Source organism: Drosophila biarmipes, chromosome 2R (assembly GCF_025231255.1).
Source record: "Drosophila biarmipes strain raj3 chromosome 2R, RU_DBia_V1.1, whole genome shotgun sequence".
In the NCBI taxonomy this organism is placed as follows: Eukaryota; Metazoa; Arthropoda; class Insecta; order Diptera; family Drosophilidae; genus Drosophila; species Drosophila biarmipes.
This window is the reverse complement of record NC_066615.1, coordinates 8378711-8400612: the sequence shown is the minus strand read 5'-3', so window position 1 is coordinate 8400612 and position 21902 is coordinate 8378711. Positions and strand designations below refer to the sequence as shown.

Genomic DNA, 21902 nt, shown 5'->3' with positions numbered 1-21902 from the left:
GATACTTTGCACACACTTATTTAACGCTCATACGCCCCGTTGGCCACCATCCCCTTGATTTTTTGGTCCTCGGCCCGCACTCGCACTCGCATTCACTCTCGCATTTGCACACAGGGGGCCAAGGGCAGGCGGCTTTTGTTGGCCAGGATTGCTGCTGCCAACTGCTGCTGCTGCAACCCGGGATTTATGCTGTTTTTTGCTTAATCTTATTTAAAAGGGGGAGGCATTGAAAAGACGCCCTCGGCTTGGCGCAAAATTTTAATGAAGATGCCCTAGACCCCCTGCACACCGCTCCCCGCTTCATGCTCCCTGCTCGCCGGCCACTTCTGTGGCATTTTAATTTGCTAAGCGTGTCCAAGTGTCCGGCTACAATTTACACAAAGCCGCCGCAAACTCAATTTCCACAGCCACAATTGCAGGGCGTTGAAAGGGCGAGAGTTTAGAAATGAAGAGGAGGACAACTTGGGGTTGCAACATTTTAATCAAATGTGTAAAAACTATTTTCATTAGCAAGCGGCACCAGCACCAGCACCTCTAACTGGCAGACATCACATCATCACGGGGGCCATCGGATGGCCAAGGCCATTGGAGACCACGTCGCCCCCATGAATTTGTTAATTAAGCTTAATGTGCAATTAAAGCTTCAAGGAATGCGGACCCCATTTTGGTCAGGTCCAAGCTGATTTAATTTGAATTTTGGCTCCTCCACATGCGTCGGCCTCCCTGCGGATGCTCCTTTTCGGACAACACATTATCTTAAGCTCATAAATTCAACCCATTTTTTGTTTGCCTTCCCCTTATAAGGAGAGCCCATCAGGTGGGGCTAAATTTCCCAGAAGGGTCGTAAGGCTCAAAGATGGAAAACTTTTAGATTACCTGGCTGGAAAAAAAGAAAGCACAAGCTGAAGTGGACCTAATCAAAGGTGCAAAGTTGGAGTCACTTGGTAGCTCCTTTTTCTGCAGCAATTAAGCATCAATTGGGTGATATCAATTTAACGACTCTGTCGGGCTTAATTAACTCTTCTTTTGAACATTAGAAGTTCTGTGCTATATGTTAAACGTGCATTTGCAGTATTAAACGCTTCACAGAGAAATAGGAAGTAATTGAATCAGGTTCAATTAATTGCTGTTGCACAATTAAAATCCCCCATCAATTGTTGAATGTATTTTTGGATTTACCACTCACGAAATCACTTTGCTGACCACCAGATTTCGATTTAGCCCCATTTGGCTTCCGTTCGGACAATTTCCCCATTGTGCCGTCGTAAGGCGGCTCCTGCTTTTCTCCTGCTTCTTTTCCTGCTCCTGGTGACCAAGTCCATTTGCTCTTGGCACTTCACTAATCTGTCCATTGTGGGACATTGAAAGTGGGCGGCAGTAGGCCTAGCCACGCCCCCTTGTCCCCATGGCCCTTCATAACTGCTTGTGTGTGTGGGTCGGCGGTGAATTTACGACCACAGTCAACACTCATGGTTAACTCATGGTCAATGAGCGGGTTCACGAACTTCCGGGCACAGGTTGCTCGTGGGGGCGGCCAAAAGCCAAGGAAAGTGGGAAGGTTGGCGGAAAGCAGAGGGAGGACGTATTATACACCAGAGAGCATCCTTCACGATTACTTAATATTAATGACTCCAGGCTGTGTGGTCACTCGGTGGCCATTGGCCGTGGTCCCCAGGTCTATTCTGCCTCCACTTGGGTAGCTCCTTCCTTTGTCTCTTATTTTACACACAGAAAAATATCGAGGACTAGGGATTCTAAGAATAAGAACCGTTTATTTATTAGATTAAAAAATACTCTATTTAAAGAATTCTGTATAATTGAGAAAAAGACTTTGTCTTTTACGTAGTATGTATTCTATATACAGTTACAGGGCGCATTAAATAAATAAAATATTAAAAATGCGAAATTGGTAACTGCATTGTTTATTTAACATAATATTTCTCATTACTAATGATAAAAATATTATTATTTAGCAATGAAACACGAGATTGATCTGAAACCATTGTTCTGCGACTAAAAACACATCCCTTTATATCGAAATTTACCCTACTACAGACATCTTTCCTAGTTTTCTTGAAAATTACCTACTAATTAACCAGTTTTCTCGCAGTGCACCGCTCAGATCCTTGCGCTGATGTCGCAAATCTGACATCGCCGTCGATGAAAAACTTTGCCGCTTTGGTCTTTTGTAATGAATGCCCTTTTATCTGTATTAGTTTGTGAGTGGGAGGGTGGAAGGCCGCCCTCCTCCCGGCCAAGGCCGGAATCAACGGTTTATCTGGTCGAGGCCATGGTTCGTGGCCATTGTGCTCGACAGCGGCTGCTGGGAATATTTGCTTAAGCTGATTTAACTACATTAACTTGATTAAATAAGTATTAAACAGTCGAGGGCAGGGCGCAAACTGTTTGCTCGCAGATGCGGGTATGCGGGCATTTGGCTCATCTCCTCGACTTCCCATTCAATTTTTTATAGGCCCTATTGATTGATTTCGAATTACAATAAATGTTTTGCTACCAGTTGTTTGGCCAGAGTCCGTCTACCCAGCAGTTGTAAAGTGTATTGTTCTTTGGTTTGCATACTAAATTTAGGTATATTATAGGTTCTCAATATAAACGAGCCTATACTAACAGGTATTTTTAAATATACTATTCTAATAAATAGTATGCAGATATTGTAGTGGATTTATAATTTGGCTTTTATAAATGTTATCCAAAAATATCCTTTAATTAATTGTATAAATATATTTTTTAAGAAAATGAAAAATGTATCTACCAGCCATGCATCTCAGCCCCACAAAAACAGTATTCCCTGCTCATCACTGGTTTTTCCAAGGCAACCGTCCCCAATCCCAGACCACAATCCCATGATATGCCCGCCAGCTGTTTGCTTTGCGATTGAATGTGGCTCAATTGTTGGTCGAATGAAATCGGTTAGAACAACATTGTTCTTGTGGATGCCGCACGCACATTGCATAAATAGTTTGATTGTGACACGGATCGAGATTGCTAGTCGTTTTATGGCCAAGTAATTAACATTCCCAGGGCGCTAAGTGAAAGCCATTCTGGCCAAGTCAAGGTCAGGGAATGCAATTTGGACAATTTTCGGCTTTTGGCTTTCGGTTTTCGGTTCGTTCCAACTGGAGGATTCCCTTGATGGGTGGCTATACATTCTTGTTGTCACTGAAGCTGCACTGGTGGAGTGGCAGATTTGCAGAGGAAACGACAAATGGAAAATGGAAAATGGAAAATAGAAAATTCTGCTTTATAACTTTGTTAGCGCTCAGTCTCTGCTCACTCGCAAGTCAGGGAAATGGAATGCGGAAAGCGTAATTTAATGAAAAGTCATCAAAGCAATGCACCAGAGAGATTGCGAATCTAAACTTTTCGATTTCATTAACCAAACAGTGTCGGCGGGTCGGCCGGAGGAAGCCATTTAAACAAGTCAACCATTAAATTCTGCTTAATTTATGCAAAGTGGAAAATCTGTTTTGCTCATAACGCTCGGCGGACAGCCGCCTTTGGGCCATAAATATGGGGCATAAAAGCAAAAATATCATAACATATTATTACGGTCGGGGAAATTAATGTCATTATCGAGCGGCCAGCAAATTGGTTCCGAAGCCCATCTGAATAATTGCCTGTGAATCTGTCGCAGGACATCTGCACATGTCTGCTCTGCCGGCCAATTTGCAGTGGAGTGTCGGTGCCAGGACTAGGCCACTCCTTTCTCCATCTGGCCTTCCGACTGGCTGTCCGTCTCTGGCCCTCCTTTCTAGTCTACGAGGCCCCCCCACTGACAGCTCTGGAAATGAGCAAATTTTTGGGTCGTCATTCGAGTTAATAATAAACAGACACAAACGGAACCACACAGATACGCACACACACTCGTCGGCGAACAAGGACATCGGAACAGCTCGGAAATAAACCTGGTAGAATCGGAGGGGGATGGGCGGTAGGGAGGGTCCTGGGAACCCACCAAATTGCGCTTCATTTATTTATAATAATTACAACTGTAAAAAGTTTTAAAAGTCATTTCAATGGCAGCCGCTGCCAGGGACTCCGGCTCGAGGACTCAAGTATGCAGGCTAATAGGTCTGCAGAATGGTAAATAAGGACGAAGGAGGAGCCAACTATGTCCAGTGCCGAGTCCTGAATAATGAATTCCGTGAGAAATTGAACTATTATTTGCCGGGGCAATTGGGGTCGAGGATCGACAGGGGGGCTGCTTGTTAGCCGGCAAATTTAAATTTAATTCCCTGAATTATGGCCACAATTTACCATGGGCCTCGGCGGCGAGCTGACCAGTTGGCTTGCATAATCTGCGCTTAAAAAACGAGCGTAAATTGTTAATGCGCCCACCCAGCCCCCAAGGGGCACTCGGCCATCCCGCTTTATTTATTTATTCTTTTATTTTACACTGTTTATATATTTTATGACTGTGTTAAATCAATTGCTCTGCGAGGGAGGCGTGTAGATTTTATGCTTCAATTTGGCTCTTATTTATTCTGCTTTATTATTGTTTTTATGATTTTTTACGTTGTCATCAGTAATGGCACATGGGATGAGGCGAGGCTGAGTGAGTGGCAGCAGCCACGCAATTCAATAAAGCGTTAAATTAAAATTAAATTTACAAAAGCAAACGCAATTAAGTTGCCAAACAGTCGATAACGAGTGCACTGCCATTGAACCGCCCTCGTCCTTTTATTGCCCTCCTTTTTTCCTGCGACGCTCTGACAGTCACTTAATTAACGCAAATTATTCGCAATGCCAATGGGCCGTCGGTATATATTAGGTTTTGAGGTTTCGCTGCTAAGCCTTTTTTATACCCAGTTAAGAGCTGATTGCGATTGAATGGGACTGAATATTTCATTGGGTTCAATGGGCCAAACTCCATCGATTGACAGCAGAAAGTAATTCCCTGCCTTTCGCCTCGCATCCAATATGGAAGTTCTCAATTTGTGGCCCCTCACAAGTATGCAACACCCTTCGAATGAGTGCAGGCGAGCGAGGGGATTCGTGTTCGAATTGGTTCATGGCAAAGTACTTTATTGGATTTCCTGGGAAGTCCTTTGGCAAAGGGGATTCCCAGGGCCCAACACACTGCAGTGGTTTTGTGAAGGAGCAGCCTAAGCTGCAATTATTCAATTCGGCCCTGATGAAACTTATTTATTTGGATTTTTGGTAACCTTCCTGGGTAACTATTATGTTGTGAACTAACTACTGCTGCAATAAGTCAATTGTAATCCATACTTTGCACTCCCGTAAAACCACAATTCGTTTTAATGTTGTGTATGTTGAGCTACGTGATTTCTAGATGTATAGTATACAAGGGCATTTCAATTTGCAAAACAAATGATAACCAAGGGGTTTTCACTTGGCCAAACGTGACATTAAAAATTGCATACAATTAAATATTTATAAACATTGAACTACTATTATAATTAATAATAAAACTCTTTACCTGCTTTAAAATAGTTTTTGGTAATTTGCAAAATTATATTTACTAACAAGGGATCTTTGCCTGGTTAAGCAATAACCTTAAAGCCTCTTATTAAATGTAACCACTCAGAAAGCATATTTTTCTGGTATTTACACTGGATTCACATTCGTTTCGCGCACATTTCGGTGACCTTGAACGCACTCGCATTTCATTTGGAGAATTTCCCCCTTTCCACTCATTTGAAACAGGTCAGAGGCTGCTCACGTGTAAATTGACCCACAGGCGCCTGGCACCACCCACCTTCACCACCCCCGCCCGAAAAAACAACCCCCCTTGGCAGCCAGCCCGTTGCTTTAATTACTCTTGCGGAAAATTGCTCCAACTCTCAACTTTGTTGAGTGTTAAGCATTTGGCACGAAACAAAAAAACAACAAAAAAAGCGGAAAAAGCCGACACGGACTTGGACTCGAACTGGGACTCTCTTCTTCGCCGAATGAGGGTCAGTGGAATTACAACGCGTGTGGACGGTCTGTGGACGGGCGTTGCTCCAAACGGTGTATGATGGTCGTTTACCAAGTTAAGGGTCCCCCAAAAGGGAGAAAAAGACCAAGCCAAACCGAACCAAACCGTACTGAACCGCAACCGCAGCAGTCCGCAGTCCGCCGGACATCAGCAGTACGTCAAAATACCTCCTCCGGAGTGGGGAATGGGAAGTGAGAAGTGAGGACTGAGATGAGGGACGTGAGATTCGCGTGAGCGACGACTTAAGCCCCTTAGCAGAGTTTTTGTAGCCCCCGAATCCTGGCCCATCCTGGCCCATCCTGGCCCATCCTGGCCAGCCCCGCCCTGGCACCCCCGCGTTCCTTGACACGAGTGTGCAAAACTTTTTGCCGAGGCAAAAGCCACTCGCAACTGAAACCACTTGGAACAAACCGTTTGCCATGGACCGCGGAGGAGCAGGAGGCGCTGGAGAGTGCCACTAATGTCTGCTCCAGTAACTAACACGAAAGTGGAGCTTGATTTCGGCCACCCAAAGGCGAAGGATCCTTGTCGCATTTACCATATGTGTGCGGTCCGACGACAAGGCATATGTTTTTATCAGGGATGCACAAATGTCGCAAATGAATTCCCACCGACATTTAGTTGACAATCGAATTGCGGCTTTGCTTTGGTTTTGCGGTTAAAATGATTATTTTTCTGCACTGATCCTCTGGCAATGAATGTTTCTATCATGTCTGAAAAGCTGTCACAATGGCAAATTGACTTGGTTTCAGTGGTCCAAAAGGAATTTTAAATATTTTCAGATTTTGTTTCAACTTAACATGCTTTTAATATAAAATATCTTAACTTAATAATGGATTTTGGTCTGCGAATTGCTCGCTCGCATCCCTGGCTCTCTGTATACGTTGCTGGTAAATGAATATATTTATATGTGAGGATGAGGTCGGGGCTGGGGACGTGGATTGCAGGTGTCCTTGCCTCGTTTTCGTCAGCGGGCCCATTCGTGCCCCCTCGTTGCACACAAATTGCCAAAGTTGCGGACATTCTATCGCATAGGCAAAACTTTCGCTCGTCGCCAGTGGCTGGAATTAATTAAAATACAAAATGGCCGCAAAGGCGATGGCGGCCAATCCAATCCCAATGCCAATCCCAATCCGTGACGGGATCACAGCTGGATGAGTGTGCGTCCGGTGGGCTTCGGCATGCGGGCATCTCCGGGGTTCTCCATGGGTTCTGAGGGCCGTTTTCCCTCTAATCGTTTTGCTGCGGCTGGCACTTCCATCAAACACGCTTCCGCAGTGCATATCCTGTTTGTAATCGATTTGGAAATGTGCAGCAAGGACACTGTCCGGCAAATGTCGTGGCGAACGGCGGACGGAAGAAAGGAAGGCGGGTCACGACAGGAGGCAAAAGAAAGTAGAACAAAAGGGGAAAAATTAGCAATAAACGTAAGCGCACGCGATGTCCTGTTTCTGCCCCGAAACTCCCACTGAAAACGGGCTAAAATCAATAAAATGCTTGTTGCTCCGACACCAACAAAAGGCGGCTACAGTGGCAGTAGAAGTGGCAACACCAGAGGCAACAACATTTATACAATGCCAACGACGTCGCGACTTTTTCCCCGACATCTTTCAATGTACAATTATATTGGTTGGCTCCTGCCACGCTCCCCGCCCTCTCCCTCGCCAACGTCCCATGCCCCCGATAACCCACTCTGGAGCTCTGAAATGTAAAGGGGTACTTCGTCGCTGTGCAACATAAATAGTTGCGTTTTTGCCTCCCTAGTGGTGCACTGAAAGAAGTAAACGACAGCTTTGTTATAATTAGTGAATTAAATAAATTTATTTTTAATACATAAAAAAGTTCCCAACAAGAATGTGAAACTTAAATTGAAATTAATTCATTACATTCCGAAAACTCTGTGATCTCTTAAAAGGGTTAAAAAGTTGAATAGTTAAATATTTTGCAGGGATTGCACAGAATACTCTCAAATAAAATCGGTTTTATCTATTCAATTTTAATAACATAGTATGCAACAAAATCTGTACTTAAATAAAATATTATTGTATTTGTTACAATGCTGAAATGTTTTTAAAAGGATAGACTTACAAAAAAAATAAAGTATACAATTATTATTTCATTATTATAAAATATACTTCAGGGATATATTAAAGCTTTACCTTTAAAGGTAATACCCTCTTATATAATCGAATTTTCTATTTATTTTCACAACATAGTTCATAGGGATACATGATACCTTGCAGTGAGCTTAACCTTCATTCTTTCTCCGGAATTTAAATTAATAGAGATTTTCTAAAATCCTAAACAAACTGATCTGATTTCAGCTATTACCGGGGGATAACGAAGGAATGGTTGCTAGTTTGAAACTGATATTGCTCTATTTTGTTCTCAGTGGGTGACTTTTTGCGCTGCGCCAGCGAAAATGCCGGAAATTCTTGGGACTGGGTAGAGTGTCCTTCACTGCCGGTTTCTCGGCTGCTCCTGCTCCCGCTGCTCCTTGCTCCCTGTTCCCCCTGCTTAGCTTCGTCAGCGCCATAAATGGCTGCAAAAATGTAAATATAGAGGGGCGGAATGTGGGGGGTATAACGCCGAGCACATTGCTCGTTACATGCTGGAGATTCCTGCCAGCGAGCGAGTTATTATGACAAACTTTGTTAATTGGAAAATATTCCTCGAAAATGCTGGATGGCTGCTGGCTGGCTGGCAGCCGCCACATTGAATTTACAGGATACATTCATCGCCCGGGCCGTGTGCCTCTGGTTTTTTGGTTTCTGCGGTCTCAATGCATTCGACAAGTTTTGAGCTTCGCTTTCTCCGCGCTGTTGGTGCGGCAAAGTTTGCTTTTTTGAGCAAATATTTGCGCAGATGGCATCGGTGGGAAGTGGATTAATTCATTACGCTGCCGGCAAGTTCGTTAAAACTATGGCCCAGAGATAGAGGAACTTGGTCTTTAAATAGTTGCCAAGTTGGGGAGTTTGACAAACCGCTTATGGGCAACTTTATGACAGCTGCAAATGGTTTTCCTCAAAGATCAGCGTTGGCAGGGAAGTTGACTGCCGGACATTTGATGGCTCTCTTTACGGAGGGTGTTTTACATGTGATTTATAGCCGTGAAACGCGCTGTCCCAGGACATATGTATGCTTTTTTGTATCATTTCGCCGTAATGCGTCTCTTATTTTTTATTTGCAACATACACCAGTGAAAGGTGACCCAGAAAGGGGCAATAAATTGGGTGCGGGGAAGGGGGATTCATTGCAGTCTGTCTTCTGCCCTGCCTGATCATCTTGTGGGGTTAAACATTGAAGCAGCTCTTGCCAAGGCAATCCATTGCAGCCTCCATCATCCTCGGCATCCTCATCGTCATCGCCATCATCAATCGGTCCCTGGACTTGATGGTGGTGACCGAGCCAATTGTACTTGGCGAGGCCAAAAGCAAAAAGCACCCTGGGAACGAGTGCTAGTCAATGGACGGCTGAGTTGCAAGAGCAGTGAGAAAAATGTTGGAAATATTTGTTACATATGGTACTTTAAACATAGTAAAGTCTATTGTGTTCCCCTAAATGATTCCATAGTTACTTAAGCCTTGGTCCCTTGATGTACATTTTGCCAGTTAAAACAAGCTTTTCTAAAGACCCATACGGTAAAATAAGGATATGTTTTTTTTTTCTATTTATTTAAGGAGTTTTGTGTGATCTATATGTAGTATCCTGTTAAGATCAAATGTTTTAAATTAAATATTTTTTAATTTCAATCTATTAATAGAGTGGTTTACAATCAAGATTGGACTTTCTGATTGTAATGATATGAGTGTTCCATGACGTGTAACTTTTGAACTCAATGATATTCTTGACTATGCCCGGCATGTTTATCCCCAGTGTCGGCGTGAAGTAGACACGATACTCGATAACCGACTGGGACGTGTCCATGGCCAATCCTCATGACGGCATTTTATTGTTTGCTGTCGGTCTTTAGCCGTCGAGTGGATATGTACGTGTTTTCCGCTCGACAGTGACTCTGTTAGGGCTAGATCTGCTCCTATCCGGTTTTTCCATATTTTTCCGTGCCGGGACCGGGCCGGCGTGAACCGCTCTTGACCCCTCCCCTTCCGTATCCTTTGTGTAATTGCAAGTGGCGGCGATTATGTACACGCAACTATGACTTTAACTGCGGCTTGTTGTTTCAGCAGTCGGAGCTCGGAGACCGTGGAGCGCTTTTATTGTCCCGACTGTTTGGGGCACTGCCCGTTGCCAATGACAACCCGTAGGCGTTTGGTAAACACCCCACAACCAAATACACCCACCCGCCCCTTGACACCCCCACGCACTTCAGAACAACCACATGGTTGCATACTTTCGTGCACTTCCCACCAACACCCACGAGCTGGGGCACCCCCATTCACACCCTCAGCCACACAAAGTGTGCTTTCAATCAGGCACTGAATTGAAAATCCATTAACGAGTACAAGGCAGCGGCACTGGCGCCAGCTGGCACTGCCACTGGCACCCGCTGTTCTCCACTGTTTCCACTGCGGGATCCGGAAATCGGGGGCTCCACGGTCCGCCAAACTCTCCGGCGCTATACATTTTCTTGAACAATAAAAAATATCACACAAATTTGGTGCTTCTGTCCCCGCTTTGCTGCTGCAGTCAAGGGCACTATCGCAGCCAGTGAATGGAATTGCAACACTGAAGTGGGGGGTGCACTCAGAAAAAGGGTGGAATGTTAACTTGGATCCCAAAGTTTTTAAATTGAAAAACACTTTTACAAAAACCCCACACTGCGAGATTACTGAATATAGCCCTTTTTGCCCAAGCTCCCATTTTCGAACTATACGTTTAACTGGAAGGGAATTTGAGAGGTGTTTAGGTAATTTTACAAGGCTAGATTTCGAACTTACAATAAATCTATTCAGATAGTAAAAACCTCCAAGGCCATAACCTTTTTTAGAAATTTTCATTAAGAACTTTTGGGGGCAATTTAAGATTTAAGTGATAAATTCACTTCGAAAAATATTAAGTGTTATAAACACCGGCTAACTAACAGATCGAAAATGGAATTCCTTCTAAATAAAACGATGTTCTCTGTTTTTTCTGAACTGTAACTATAATCCTGTGATGCAGAACCCAAACCGCGCTGGTTTCTCCAAGTGCACTGAATAATAACCGAAACGAAACATAAATTCAAATAAATCAAAGATAAATCGAAGCGAAAAATCAAAAGAGGCCGTCGAAAATGTTGACCTGCGTGTGTCGACCCGTCTCCGGCAATCTGCCCAAGATGCCGCCCGCCTCCCTGATGCCCGCCCACCGGGCATCCTCATCATCGTCATCATCATCGACAGCCTCCCTGGCCTTTGTCAGCCCCACGCGAGGAGTGGTGGTGACCTCCGAGCCCAAGCTGAATGTGAGTATCCCGGTATCTAAGGCTGCTCAGACTGCTCAGTCTGCCTTCACCACATCCTTGGAGCAAATCCAATCTGTGGCACAACAAAAAGCCGAAATTAGCTTAAGCATAACTTGATTTATGGCTGACCACGAACGTTGACAACTTTCAGTTTGACTTTTGAGTTTCCCGCCTCGTGGGGTGGGCTTTTCGGTTACGCCTCGGATTATAAATTGTGAAATTTCATTTCTCACTCTCGGGTTTATGTGGGCTGATGCGGGTGCGAGACACACACCGCCGCTTATCACGCTAACGATCCGACATCTCAATCCGAATCTTTGCATTGCAGGTGCCCAGCAGGCTGACGTCAGCCGAACTGAGGGCGATGGCATTGAGACAGCAGCAGCAAATCGACAGCCAGCACCAGCTGCTGGCCACCAAGGAGCAGCGCCTGCGCTTCCTCAAGTCGCAGGAGGTGCGCAGCGCAGTGGCCAGCGCGGAGGGCGAGCGGCTCCGCCGGCTGCGGGAGCGGGTGGAGGCCCAGGAGTCCAAGCTGCGCCGCCTACGAGCGCTGCGGGGTCAAGTGGACCTGCAGAAGACCTACAACGTCACACTGAGTGAGTACACTGGGAGAAGGCTACATTTGGAGACGTTCATGTATATCATATGGGGGCTTAAGGGATAGTTAGTGCTGCAAATCCGTATCTAACTTCGAGGGATGTAGGCTACAAATGTATATCATTGCAGTGTCAAGATCAATTTGTGAAAAGTTTGGCAGGCCAATATTTCTGAGTCACCCCTTATATTGAATATATTTTTATTTTTGCTCATGGGAGAACATTTATACTTATATTATATGTGGAGAAGAAAAGTTCCCTAATTGATCTTCACATTTTCCTGTTCACACTGCAAAATTTAATAATAACTTTAAACATTTGTTGAGAAAATTGTCGCACATATGTGTTACTCAGAAAAACGTTATAATATAACTATCAGTTATGTTCTAATTAGTATGTTTCTTTCCTTAAATGAACTCTACTCTGGATCGAACTCAGTTTAATCTGGCAATCTTATGTAAATAGCCATGTTTAAAAATATATTCTTTTGTTTCGTATACTATTCGGAACTTAACTTAATTTAACTGTTTAATATTTAATGAAGCAGTGAGCACTTTCCACCTTGTTGTGTATTTCATATTACCTTTAGCAGGCACGACACTATTTATTATTATTTATTATGCAAATTTTTGGCAGTGCAGGGGTGGAGAAAGGAGGGGGTTTGTTCAGGGGCAGTGGCGAAGTGGCACCAACTGCATCTGCTTGGGATATCGTATCCCTTCCTAAGTTTCCCTCTCCAAATGAGTCAAGCACCGCTGGCTGAGTGGAGAAGAGGGGTTCTCTGGGTGAATTAACATGTGTTAAAACCGTGTTGAGTGGTGGCCTGCCTCCATTCCGAAGCGCCCAGTCCCAGACCCATCCACTTCCACGTCCTCATCCACCTCCACTCGCCCCTCGCGTGTGTGAATTTAATTTATGTATGTGTGCCACTTTGTTGTCCTTTATGATTGCCTGTGGGCGGGAACAACGCCCCCTGAACATGGCTAAGAAGATGTTGGCCCGCACTTTCCACACATTGCCGTACAAGGGTATTATGTTAATGAGCTGGCGCCCTGTGCTGCGGCTGTAATTAGTTTGAACAGGCAACCCAAATCCACGAAAGGAAAACACCGGCGACCAGCAGGCGGCCAGCGATTATAAAATAGTTAGTGGTGGATGGGAATGGATCGGGAGGGCATTCTTGATTAAGCTGGGCACTCGAGAGAGGAGCACCCACCTTAATCAGGAATCAAGTGCTTAACTACAGATTGCTTCAGCCTGTTTTTAGGCGAGGTATAATTAAGATTTACTGGTGGGCGCCGTAATAAGCGCAGGAGATTAGACATTATAGCCTAGATAATAACCGAACTAGGGGTACATTTTTGTTTGGGGGAGCAGTAAATGGTGGGTCCCTTCCTTATCCACTTTGTAAGGGTAGGGTTAGGAAATATTTATGGATTATTCTTGTTTTTCTAACACATTTTGTATGCCCCCTCTTAGGCAATGACTTGGACTCGATCCGAGCGCTGTTCAGCGAAAAGGAGAAGGAGCTCAGCCTGGCCGTGGCCAAGGTGGAGGCCCTGACCCGCCAGCTGGAGGAGCTGCGACGTGACCGTCGGTGTCCGGTGAACATCCTGGCAGCAGCTGGCAATGGAGTTGGCCAGGCCCTTCCTCCCCAGGCATCCCGCGAGCTGGAGAAGCTGCGCCGCGAACTAATGGTGAGTGCTGGAACAAAGGAGCCACTAATTGGGGCAATGCTTTTCTACTTATTCATTATTTATTGTTGCAGTACCGCAATCAGTTGTCGCTGCAGCAGGATGCACGGCTGCACATGCAACGCGAGGCACTGCAGCAACGGCAGGCGGAGCTACGGTCGGTGGACCAGCGCATTTACGAGCTGCAGACGCGCCTGCAGCGCAAAAAGCAGGCCAACACGCACCACCAGCAGCAACAGCAGCAGCAGCATCAGCAACAACAGCCGACGGTGCAGCAGCAACAGCAGCAGCAACAATTGCACGTGCAGTCTGCCCAATTACTGGCAGCAGCTGCAGCAACTGCCCAGCAGCAACAGCAGCAGCAGCAGACTTTCCAGCAACCTGGCAACCACCTGGCCAGCAAACATGGCGGAGTTGCCGCCCTCAAGCAGCAATTGCTGCAGAAGCAGGTGAATCAACTGGCAGCTGCCGCCGCCGCCGCTGCCGCTGGACGAGCTCGTGGCAATGTGGCGGCCGTGGAGCCCTTCATCCACACCCCGCAGAAGTCCACCATCACGAGCACGGCCAGCTATCTGAGTGGCGGGATTAAGCATGCTGCGGCCACGGCCAACACCAACCAGCAGAACCAGCTCATCCAGGACTTAACGCACGTCAAGCTGGGCCAGAACAATGGTTTCTTTGCGGGATCTGTGCCCGTACCGGCGGCCAGTGCCAATGCCACTTCCAGCAGCGAAAGCGACGAGTCGAAGTTGGCCAAGAAGCTGCTGGCGGCTCCCGCTGGCAAGACGGAGGCTGAGTTGCGCCAGAAGGCCCAGACGGAGGCCATGGACAGCACCACGCACATCTACGCGGAAGTGGGTCCCAAGAAGAGAGATCGGGAGGCGGCGGCGGCAGCAGCAGCAGCGGCAGCTCAGGCAGCGGCAGCTCAGGCAGCGGCAGCTCAGGCAGCGGCCGAGGCAGCCAACCAAGCAGCCACATCACCCCCCGCCTCCACGAATGCCAGCAAAATACCCAAGAGCATCTCCTCGAGCAGCAGCAGCTCCGCCTCCGCCCTGATCAACAAACTCAACCAGCAGGCCACAGCGAAGGAGAGCCAGGATCATCAGCATTCCAAGAAGAACGAGATTTCGGTGACCAGCGAAACTCTCTCGGAGCGGAACACACAGCAGCAGCTCACCGTGCACAGCATGCCTTTGGGGGCCATAAGCAAATCGGTGGCCCTGGCCGTGTCCAATGCCTCCAAGCCGCTCCAGGTGCAGGTGGGCAATCTGGCGGTGCCGCCGCGCAAGCCCATAAGCAGTGTGGCGCCCACATCGGTGGGCAGCAGCAGCGGCAGCTCAATACCCAAAATGATCACCTACAGCCCCAAGGTGAATCGCGTAGCGCCCAATGTGGTGATGACCGATCCCCGACCCGCCCTGCCGCCCAAGCCCAGCAAGATGTCGCCCACCGAGCAGCCATCGCCAGTGGAGGCAAGTTCATCGGGATCTGTAGGATCAGGAGGAGGATCAGCGCCGGCTGCCAAGACCCAGACGGGTCAGACGGGTCAGACGGCCACCTTTGGCCTGCAATCCCTGAACATCAACGACAACTTGCCCATCAAGGCTAAGCCACTGACCATCCGCAAGCAGCCGCTTTTCGAGCAACCACGCCTCAAGTCCAGCCAATCCAGCTCCAATGGCCAACAGAAGCCGCCAGTTCTGCTCCAAAATCAGCGAAAATCAGAGACTCCAGTTAGACAGTTGACGGATAACCAACAGGACACATCCTCACCCCAGCCTTCGCCGAGCAGTGAATCCAGCGCGGATGAGACGGATCGCATGGTGGCACCACTGGCCAGTCAGCAGGAGGCATCCGCCACCACATCCACAACCACCACGACAACCAGCAACATCAAGGAGCGAACGGGCAACGGGAAACCCAAGCTGGCGAGAAGGGTGAGCTTCGATCCCTTGGCCCTCCTCCTGGACGCTAGTCTGGAGGGGGAGCTGGAGCTGGTCAAGAAGACGGCCATGCAGGTGGCCAATCCCAGTGCGGCCAACGATGAGGGGATTACGGCGCTCCACAATGCCATCTGTGCCGGCCACTTTGACATTGTCAAGTAAGTGACACGGCCCTTCTGCGCTTCTTATTTGGGCCAATTAATCACATCTTCTGTTTTAGATTCCTCGTTGAGTTTGGCTGCGATGTGAATGCCCAGGATTCGGATGGCTGGACGCCACTGCACTGCGCCGCCAGCTGCAACAATCTGTCCATGGTCAAGTTCCTGGTGGAGAGTGGCGCCTGCCTGTTCGCCTCCACGCTGTCGGACCACGAGACGCCGGCGGAGAAGTGCGAGGAGGATGAGGAGGGCTTTGATGGCTGCTCCGAGTACTTGTATAGTAAGTGGGGGCAGGAACTATGTTTAGTCCTGGATTGAAGTGTTAGATCGAATCCATCCGTTAAAAAGAAGTTAACGTCAAATGTCTAATGATTTAAGTTTCGTCGACGGTCGAGTAAATAGTTAATGCATCATTCAAAAGAAAGTTTATTTTGACAATTTTCACTTTTTGCTTGCCTAAGAAATCGTTGTTTTACTTGGTAAACTTGTATAATCATGCTAATATAGTAATGCTATATAGTGGCTCAGAAAACAAACAAAATAGTAGTTTAAAAATTGTTCCCTGATGATTTTACATATCTCTATACACATATAAAGCATTCGTGTAAAAAGGGTCACAGATGTGTCGCCGTCTTGATAATAATTTAATAAACACGTATCCTCTACTCACAGGCATCCAGGAGAAGCTGGGCATCCTGCACAATGGGGACGTGTACGCCGTGTTCTCCTACGAGGCTCAGAACGGCGACGAGCTCTCCTTCCACGTGAACGAGCCGCTGATCGTGCTGCGCAAGGGCGACGACGCCGAGAACGAGTGGTGGTGGGCCCGGAACGCCGGCGGCGAGGAGGGCTACGTGCCCCGCAACCTCCTGGGGGTGAGTATCTGGATGATGGAGCTGCTGATGGAAGGCCTCCACGTACGCAGGACGGGAACTGAGTGCCAACTCTTCTTTTCTTCGCTCTCAACAGCTGTACCCACGTGTGCCGCCGCATTCGCCGCACTTCAGCGATTAGCAGTTAATACGCTTCACCATACTGAAGCGCAAGGCCGGCCGACTCATCCAGAAGCGCTACATATCCAAGTACATCTAGGAGTCCCTGGCCAATTCTGGGCACGTGCCACCGCAGGAGTCATCGGGGAATTATTTATCACGGCCCTATGTTTCTTTCTGTTTACTTTTTGTTTGGAAAAAGCAACACAAAGGACGAGGCACGAGCAGAAGCGAGGCTCACCATATGCTCACCCATATGGAATGGAACCGACTGCAGCAGCAGCTTCCGCCTGAGTCATTTATCCCGACGACTGGCCTCAATTAGCCCGGCTTTCGCACAGAGTTCAGCACACCACATATCACCCTCACACCAGCCACCCCCTGCATACGTACAACCGCAAATTGAATTTCACTTAAGCCCCTTTAGCTTTAAGGCCTAGACTTATAACTCATATCAGCCGCCTGCTCGCCACAAAAACTTCACCTTTAAGTTTCTGCAATGAAAAAAGTTCAAATTGGAAAATGGAAAATTAGAAACTAAAATTCCTGAACGCCCGCCCACACACAAAATGTTTCATCTGCATTTAGCTGAAGGAGTTTTGTTAATTGCATATATCAAGTTAGTACTTAAACTTTAATTGAACTCGAACCAAGTTCACACACACATCGAGGGAAAGCATTTTAACACAGATAACAAAACGGACACAAGGAGCATACATAACGAATCGAATGTGATTTTTGTATAAAGACGAGAATAATTTAAACAATTTGTATCGAATATGAAAATGTAAATTACACAAAGCGGATTCGTTGACAAGTAATCGCATTATAGGTTATACTCGTACGTTCTAATTTAGCTTAATTTAACTACACCTAATGTATCGATTGCTTAATACCTAGCATGTAAGGAAAACAACACAATAAAATGCAAATACGTTGGAAAATAAAAATGTAACTATTACGAAAGCGTATGTAAATAATGCGTTTTTACTATTAGGGAATTTGTATGGAATATTTTTGGAAAATTTGATAGTTTGAACAACCTTAAATCATGTTTAGTAGTCTCTTAAAGGTTATCCAATACCAACTAAGCATGTTTTTCGGTTTTTGTCGCGGGGAAGTTATAAACAAGAAATTAAACCACTTTTTAATCATAACTAAAAGTCTAAGTCTTCCACGCTAGAAATGTGTATTCCCAGTTAGAACCAGTAGAGGGATATAAAATACTGGCTGTGTATTCTTTTCCAGGTAAAGTAATTCAAAACAACGAAGAACTCTATAGTCGAGTGCCTCGACTATCAGATACCCGTTACTCAGCTTAAGGGAGCAAACGCACAATGAACTGCTTATATATTATATATATTTTTGGGCGCCACCGGCTTTTTCAGTAGATGTTATGTGGGCGGCAGACAGATATAAGCGTTTTGGTCATTTGTGGGCGTTAGAGGGCGGACGGAGATCGGAGGACGGACGCAGATCCTGATCAATAATATATATACATATATATATACTTATATACTTCCTTTAACCTATTACATACTTTCTGACGAATCTAGTATACCCTTTTACTCTACGAGTAACGGGTATATTTAAGATGTACATATTCTTATACCGATGTCCCATCGAAAATGGCCATCACGTGACCATCTTAACTGCCATATCTTTGGAGAAAGAGCCGCTTGGCAGCAACTACACGGAGAACTTGATAGCTGATTTCTAGCGCGACGGCGATTAGGATGAATTTTTACTGATCCTACCGAAATATTAATCATTGCTACCAATTAAGCTGTACTTTGGTGCCCAACATTTATTCGAGCTGACTAACAGCGGTTACTATGGAAATTCGAGGACGATAGTATTATCTAGTTGCCGGAAAATATGTTGGTGAGGAAATGGCTGCCACAGGCGCATATTCTGGCCCATCGCAACGTGAAGGTTGTTATCACCCACGTCGGATTGTTGCCCTCTAGGAGGGTACTGGCAGAAAATTGGCATTTTGGAATCGCTTTGCAAAGTTTTTATTTTAGCGCCTAAATGTTAAGAAGGCTGTTGTGGGTGACTACGCCATAAGCCTGCACTTCTAGTCGATTGCGGATGAAGTCCTGCGACACTGCCTGCTCCAACACCACCTTTAAGGAGAACGTCAGGTATTCTGGTCCTCTCGTTAACCATTAGATTGCTGATGGGTAGTAATTAAAAGCAGAGGAAGGCTATGAAAAATTAGTATTTGTGGAAAGCACCAAACACTTTACAAATAGTAAATGCATGCTATGCATATAATCACAACTAAACCAGTTTGCATGCCTAAAAAAAGTGTACAGGATATAATTTCAAACAAAACTAAACACTGTCCATCTACATGATAAATATTATTCAAATCGGACCAATCATTTAAAAGCAATTTGTGAACAGCCATTTCGTTATCTCCCTCGCACTTCCCTGAGCTGTGTAATGGGTATTTGATAGTCGATGGCATCGACCCATTTTATGTATACTCTTTCAACTGTTCTGTTACATGTTCTAGAATCTAAAATACCCTTTTACTCTATGAGTAAGGTCTAAGGTTATGTTAAATTTAAACTTATTTTAAAATTTAAAACAAATTCGAGATAATAAACAATTTTCGAGGTACGGGGCATACAAAAGTTTTTGTTTTGGCTTTTAAATTAAAAGCTATGATCAAACTACAGCTCAAGTTCAGTATTCATTTAGAGGTTCAAGTGTGTACATCTTACAGTGAGTGAAAAGCTTTTCTGGCACGCGAGCATCAATTAAATTGCCCCCTTATATCAGCAAATGATTACGTAACCTTATCAAAAGTAAGCAATTTGTATTTCACAAATACTTGCAATCTTTATTTGATAGCGAGCCAGTAACAGTCGTCGAGCGATTATTTGAAATTTGATATTTATTTACTCGTTTCATTAATCTAATTTTAATTGTTTGCGCTTTAAACATGAACTTTGAGCAAGCTAGCAGTTCCAATCCCAGCTAAGCTAGCTTTTTGGCTCTGGTTTTGGCTAGAACACGGAAGTTAAATTCAGAATCTCAAAAGCGACGGACCGTGTAATAAACTGGTCAGCAAATATATAAAAAAGTTGTATCTCTTCAGAAATTTAACTTAAATTTCAAAGATGCAATTTGCAATGATAGTTTACCTTTTTCTGGCTGGAAATTTGTATTCCCAGCTAGATCTAGCTGAAGGATCCAAAATACTGGCAGTGTATGCATTTCCAGGTAAGGTACTTTTACATGAAAGTGTAAATATTTTGATTCTGACGCTCTCTACTTTCGATAAGGCAAATCGCATTTTATGATGCACACAGCATTAATGAGGGAACTCGTCGAAAATGGCCATCAGGTGACCATGATCACAGCCTTTTCTCTGGAGAAAGAACAGCTTGGCAGCAACTATACGGAGATTTTGATAGAACCGGTCTATGATTTCTGGCACGACGGTGAGTAGGGTGAATTTATTCTGAGCCCACCGAATCATTATTCATTGCCATCGGTCGAAACCACCAGTTAAGCTGAACTTTGGAGCCCAGCATTTATTCGAGCTGACCCGCATGACCAACTATGATTTTCTAAAAATGCTGGAGATCATAGGGCTGAAAACTACGGAACATGCTCTACGACAGTCCAAGGTTCAGGCCCTCATCAATGCCAAGCAGACAGTCGGAGTCTTCGATCTCCTACTGGCGGAGCAGTTCTATCAGGAGGCCTTCCTGGCCCTGGCCCACGTCTACAAAATACCCGTGGTGACCACTAGTACGTTGGGCTATGAGAACCACATGAGCCAGATGATGGGCCTGATTTCCCCTTGGTCTTTTGTGCCCCACGGCTTTATGCCCTTTACCGATCGCATGAGTTTCTGGGAACGGGTCAAGAACTCCTATGTGTCGTTCTATGAAGATATGGACAGGCTGCTCAACTATTTTCCAAAAATGGATGCCGTAGCCAGGGAGTTTTTTGGCCCTGCTTTGGGTAAGATGATGAGTCTGTCTTCTGGGGGAAGCCACCTGACCTTTGTGCATTTCAGCTGAGGTGCCAAAGGTCAAGCACATGGAACGCGAAATCTCGGTGATGCTGCTCAACAGTCACGCGCCGCTGACCACGGCACGACCCACGGTGGATGCCATGGTGCCGGTGGGCGGCATGCACATCTATCCACCCAAAGCTCTCCCGGCTGACATGCAAGCCTTCTTGGACGGGGCCACCGAGGGGGCCATCTTTTTTAGCCTGGGCAGCAATGTCCAGAGCAAGGACATGCCCGTGGAGATGCTGCGACTGTTCCTGCAGGTATTCGGCTCCCTTAAACAGCGGGTACTATGGAAATTCGAGGACGAGAGCATTGACCAGTTGCCGGAAAATGTGATGGTGAGGAAATGGCTGCCACAGGCGGATATTCTGGCCCATCGCAACGTGAAGGTTTTCATCACCCACGGCGGGTTGTTTGGCACCCAGGAAGGAGTGCATTACGCTGTTCCCATGCTGGGCATTCCCTTTTACTGCGATCAGGTACGTGTAGATAAATACCAATTTATCTGTTCTTTAGTTTTTTCTTTCTTTTAGCATCTTAATATAAACAAGGCCGTTTTGGGTGGCTACGCCATTAGCTTGCACTTCCAGTCGATTACCGAAGAAGTCCTTCGACACTCCCTGCTCCAACTCATCCATAACACCACCTATAAGGAGAACGTACAGAGGGTCTCGAACATTTTTCGGGATCGACCGCAGCAGCCGCGCAAAACGGCCCTCTATTGGATCGAGTATGTCATCCGGCACCGGGGTGCTCCGCATATGCGATCTGCAGGCCTAGATCTCAACTGGTTCCAATTCTATTTGCTCGACGTGGTGGCCTTTGTGGCTGCCATTGCCTTGGCAGGAATCCTGTCCCTCTCATTGGCTATTAGATTGCTAATGGGCAGTAACAAAAAGCACAGGAAGGCCAAGAAAAATTAGAAGCATTAGAGTTTGAAGCATCCACTTTGGAAATTGTATATAATATGCATATACTCATAGTTACATCAGCTTGTGGGTTCTTAATAGACCTAGTTAATAAAGGTATTAAAACTAGTGAGTCGACTTTCCGATATTTAATAACTCAATATGATTTCTATTAGTGCAATTCTGTTTGTCGTCTACATATT

The 21902-nt window shown here is 45.8% G+C and overlaps 2 protein-coding genes across 5 annotated transcripts in view; both read left to right on the top strand.

Annotated features, from left to right (window-relative positions):
- The window catches only part of LOC108026777 (apoptosis-stimulating of p53 protein 1), a 36695-nt gene extending 18975 nt beyond the window's left edge, over nucleotides 1-17720 (top strand). The window contains exons 2-8 of one of the 2 annotated variants that reach the window (XM_044091714.2): nucleotides 11084-11366; nucleotides 11695-11962; nucleotides 13442-13659; nucleotides 13731-15757; nucleotides 15820-16037; nucleotides 16430-16632; nucleotides 16727-17720. In XM_044091714.2, coding sequence (XP_043947649.1) covers nucleotides 11196-11366; nucleotides 11695-11962; nucleotides 13442-13659; nucleotides 13731-15757; nucleotides 15820-16037; nucleotides 16430-16632; nucleotides 16727-16771 — 3150 coding nt within the window. In that variant the 5' untranslated portion in view covers nucleotides 11084-11195 and the 3' untranslated portion in view covers nucleotides 16772-17720. The remainder of the gene's footprint in view (nucleotides 1-11083; nucleotides 11367-11694; nucleotides 11963-13441; nucleotides 13660-13730; nucleotides 15758-15819; nucleotides 16038-16429; nucleotides 16633-16726) is intronic. The other variant, XM_044091715.2, reaches the window with a different exon arrangement.
- A 1738-nt stretch (nucleotides 17721-19458) lies between these two features.
- LOC108026935 (UDP-glycosyltransferase UGT5) lies at nucleotides 19459-21828 on the top strand. Of its 3 annotated transcripts, none has more exons than XM_044091835.2 (6): nucleotides 19459-19568; nucleotides 19862-19986; nucleotides 20049-20207; nucleotides 20275-20736; nucleotides 20792-21270; nucleotides 21325-21828. In XM_044091835.2, exons 2-6 carry the CDS (start codon nucleotides 19884-19886, stop codon nucleotides 21712-21714), a joined length of 1593 nt encoding a protein of 530 aa, XP_043947770.1. In that variant the 5' UTR covers nucleotides 19459-19568; nucleotides 19862-19883; the 3' UTR covers nucleotides 21715-21828. The 3 variants fall into 3 exon arrangements, with proteins under 3 accessions (XP_043947770.1, XP_043947768.1, XP_043947767.1); XM_044091833.2 differs by having other exon boundaries at nucleotides 19726-19986; XM_044091832.2 differs by having other exon boundaries at nucleotides 19722-19986.
- The last annotated feature ends 74 nt before the right edge of the window (nucleotides 21829-21902 follow it).

Bases quoted from the DNA above. Each gene is read 5' to 3' on its own strand.
- LOC108026935 (XM_044091835.2), top strand. From the start codon at position 19,884: ATGCAATTTGCAATGATAGTTTACCTTTTTCTGGCTGGAAATTTGTAT. The intron at 19,987-20,048 runs GTAAGGTACTTT...ACTTTCGATAAG, and splicing joins GGCAGTGTATGCATTTCCAG to GCAAATCGCATTTTATGATG. The intron at 20,208-20,274 runs GTGAGTAGGGTG...CGAAACCACCAG, and splicing joins CTATGATTTCTGGCACGACG to TTAAGCTGAACTTTGGAGCC.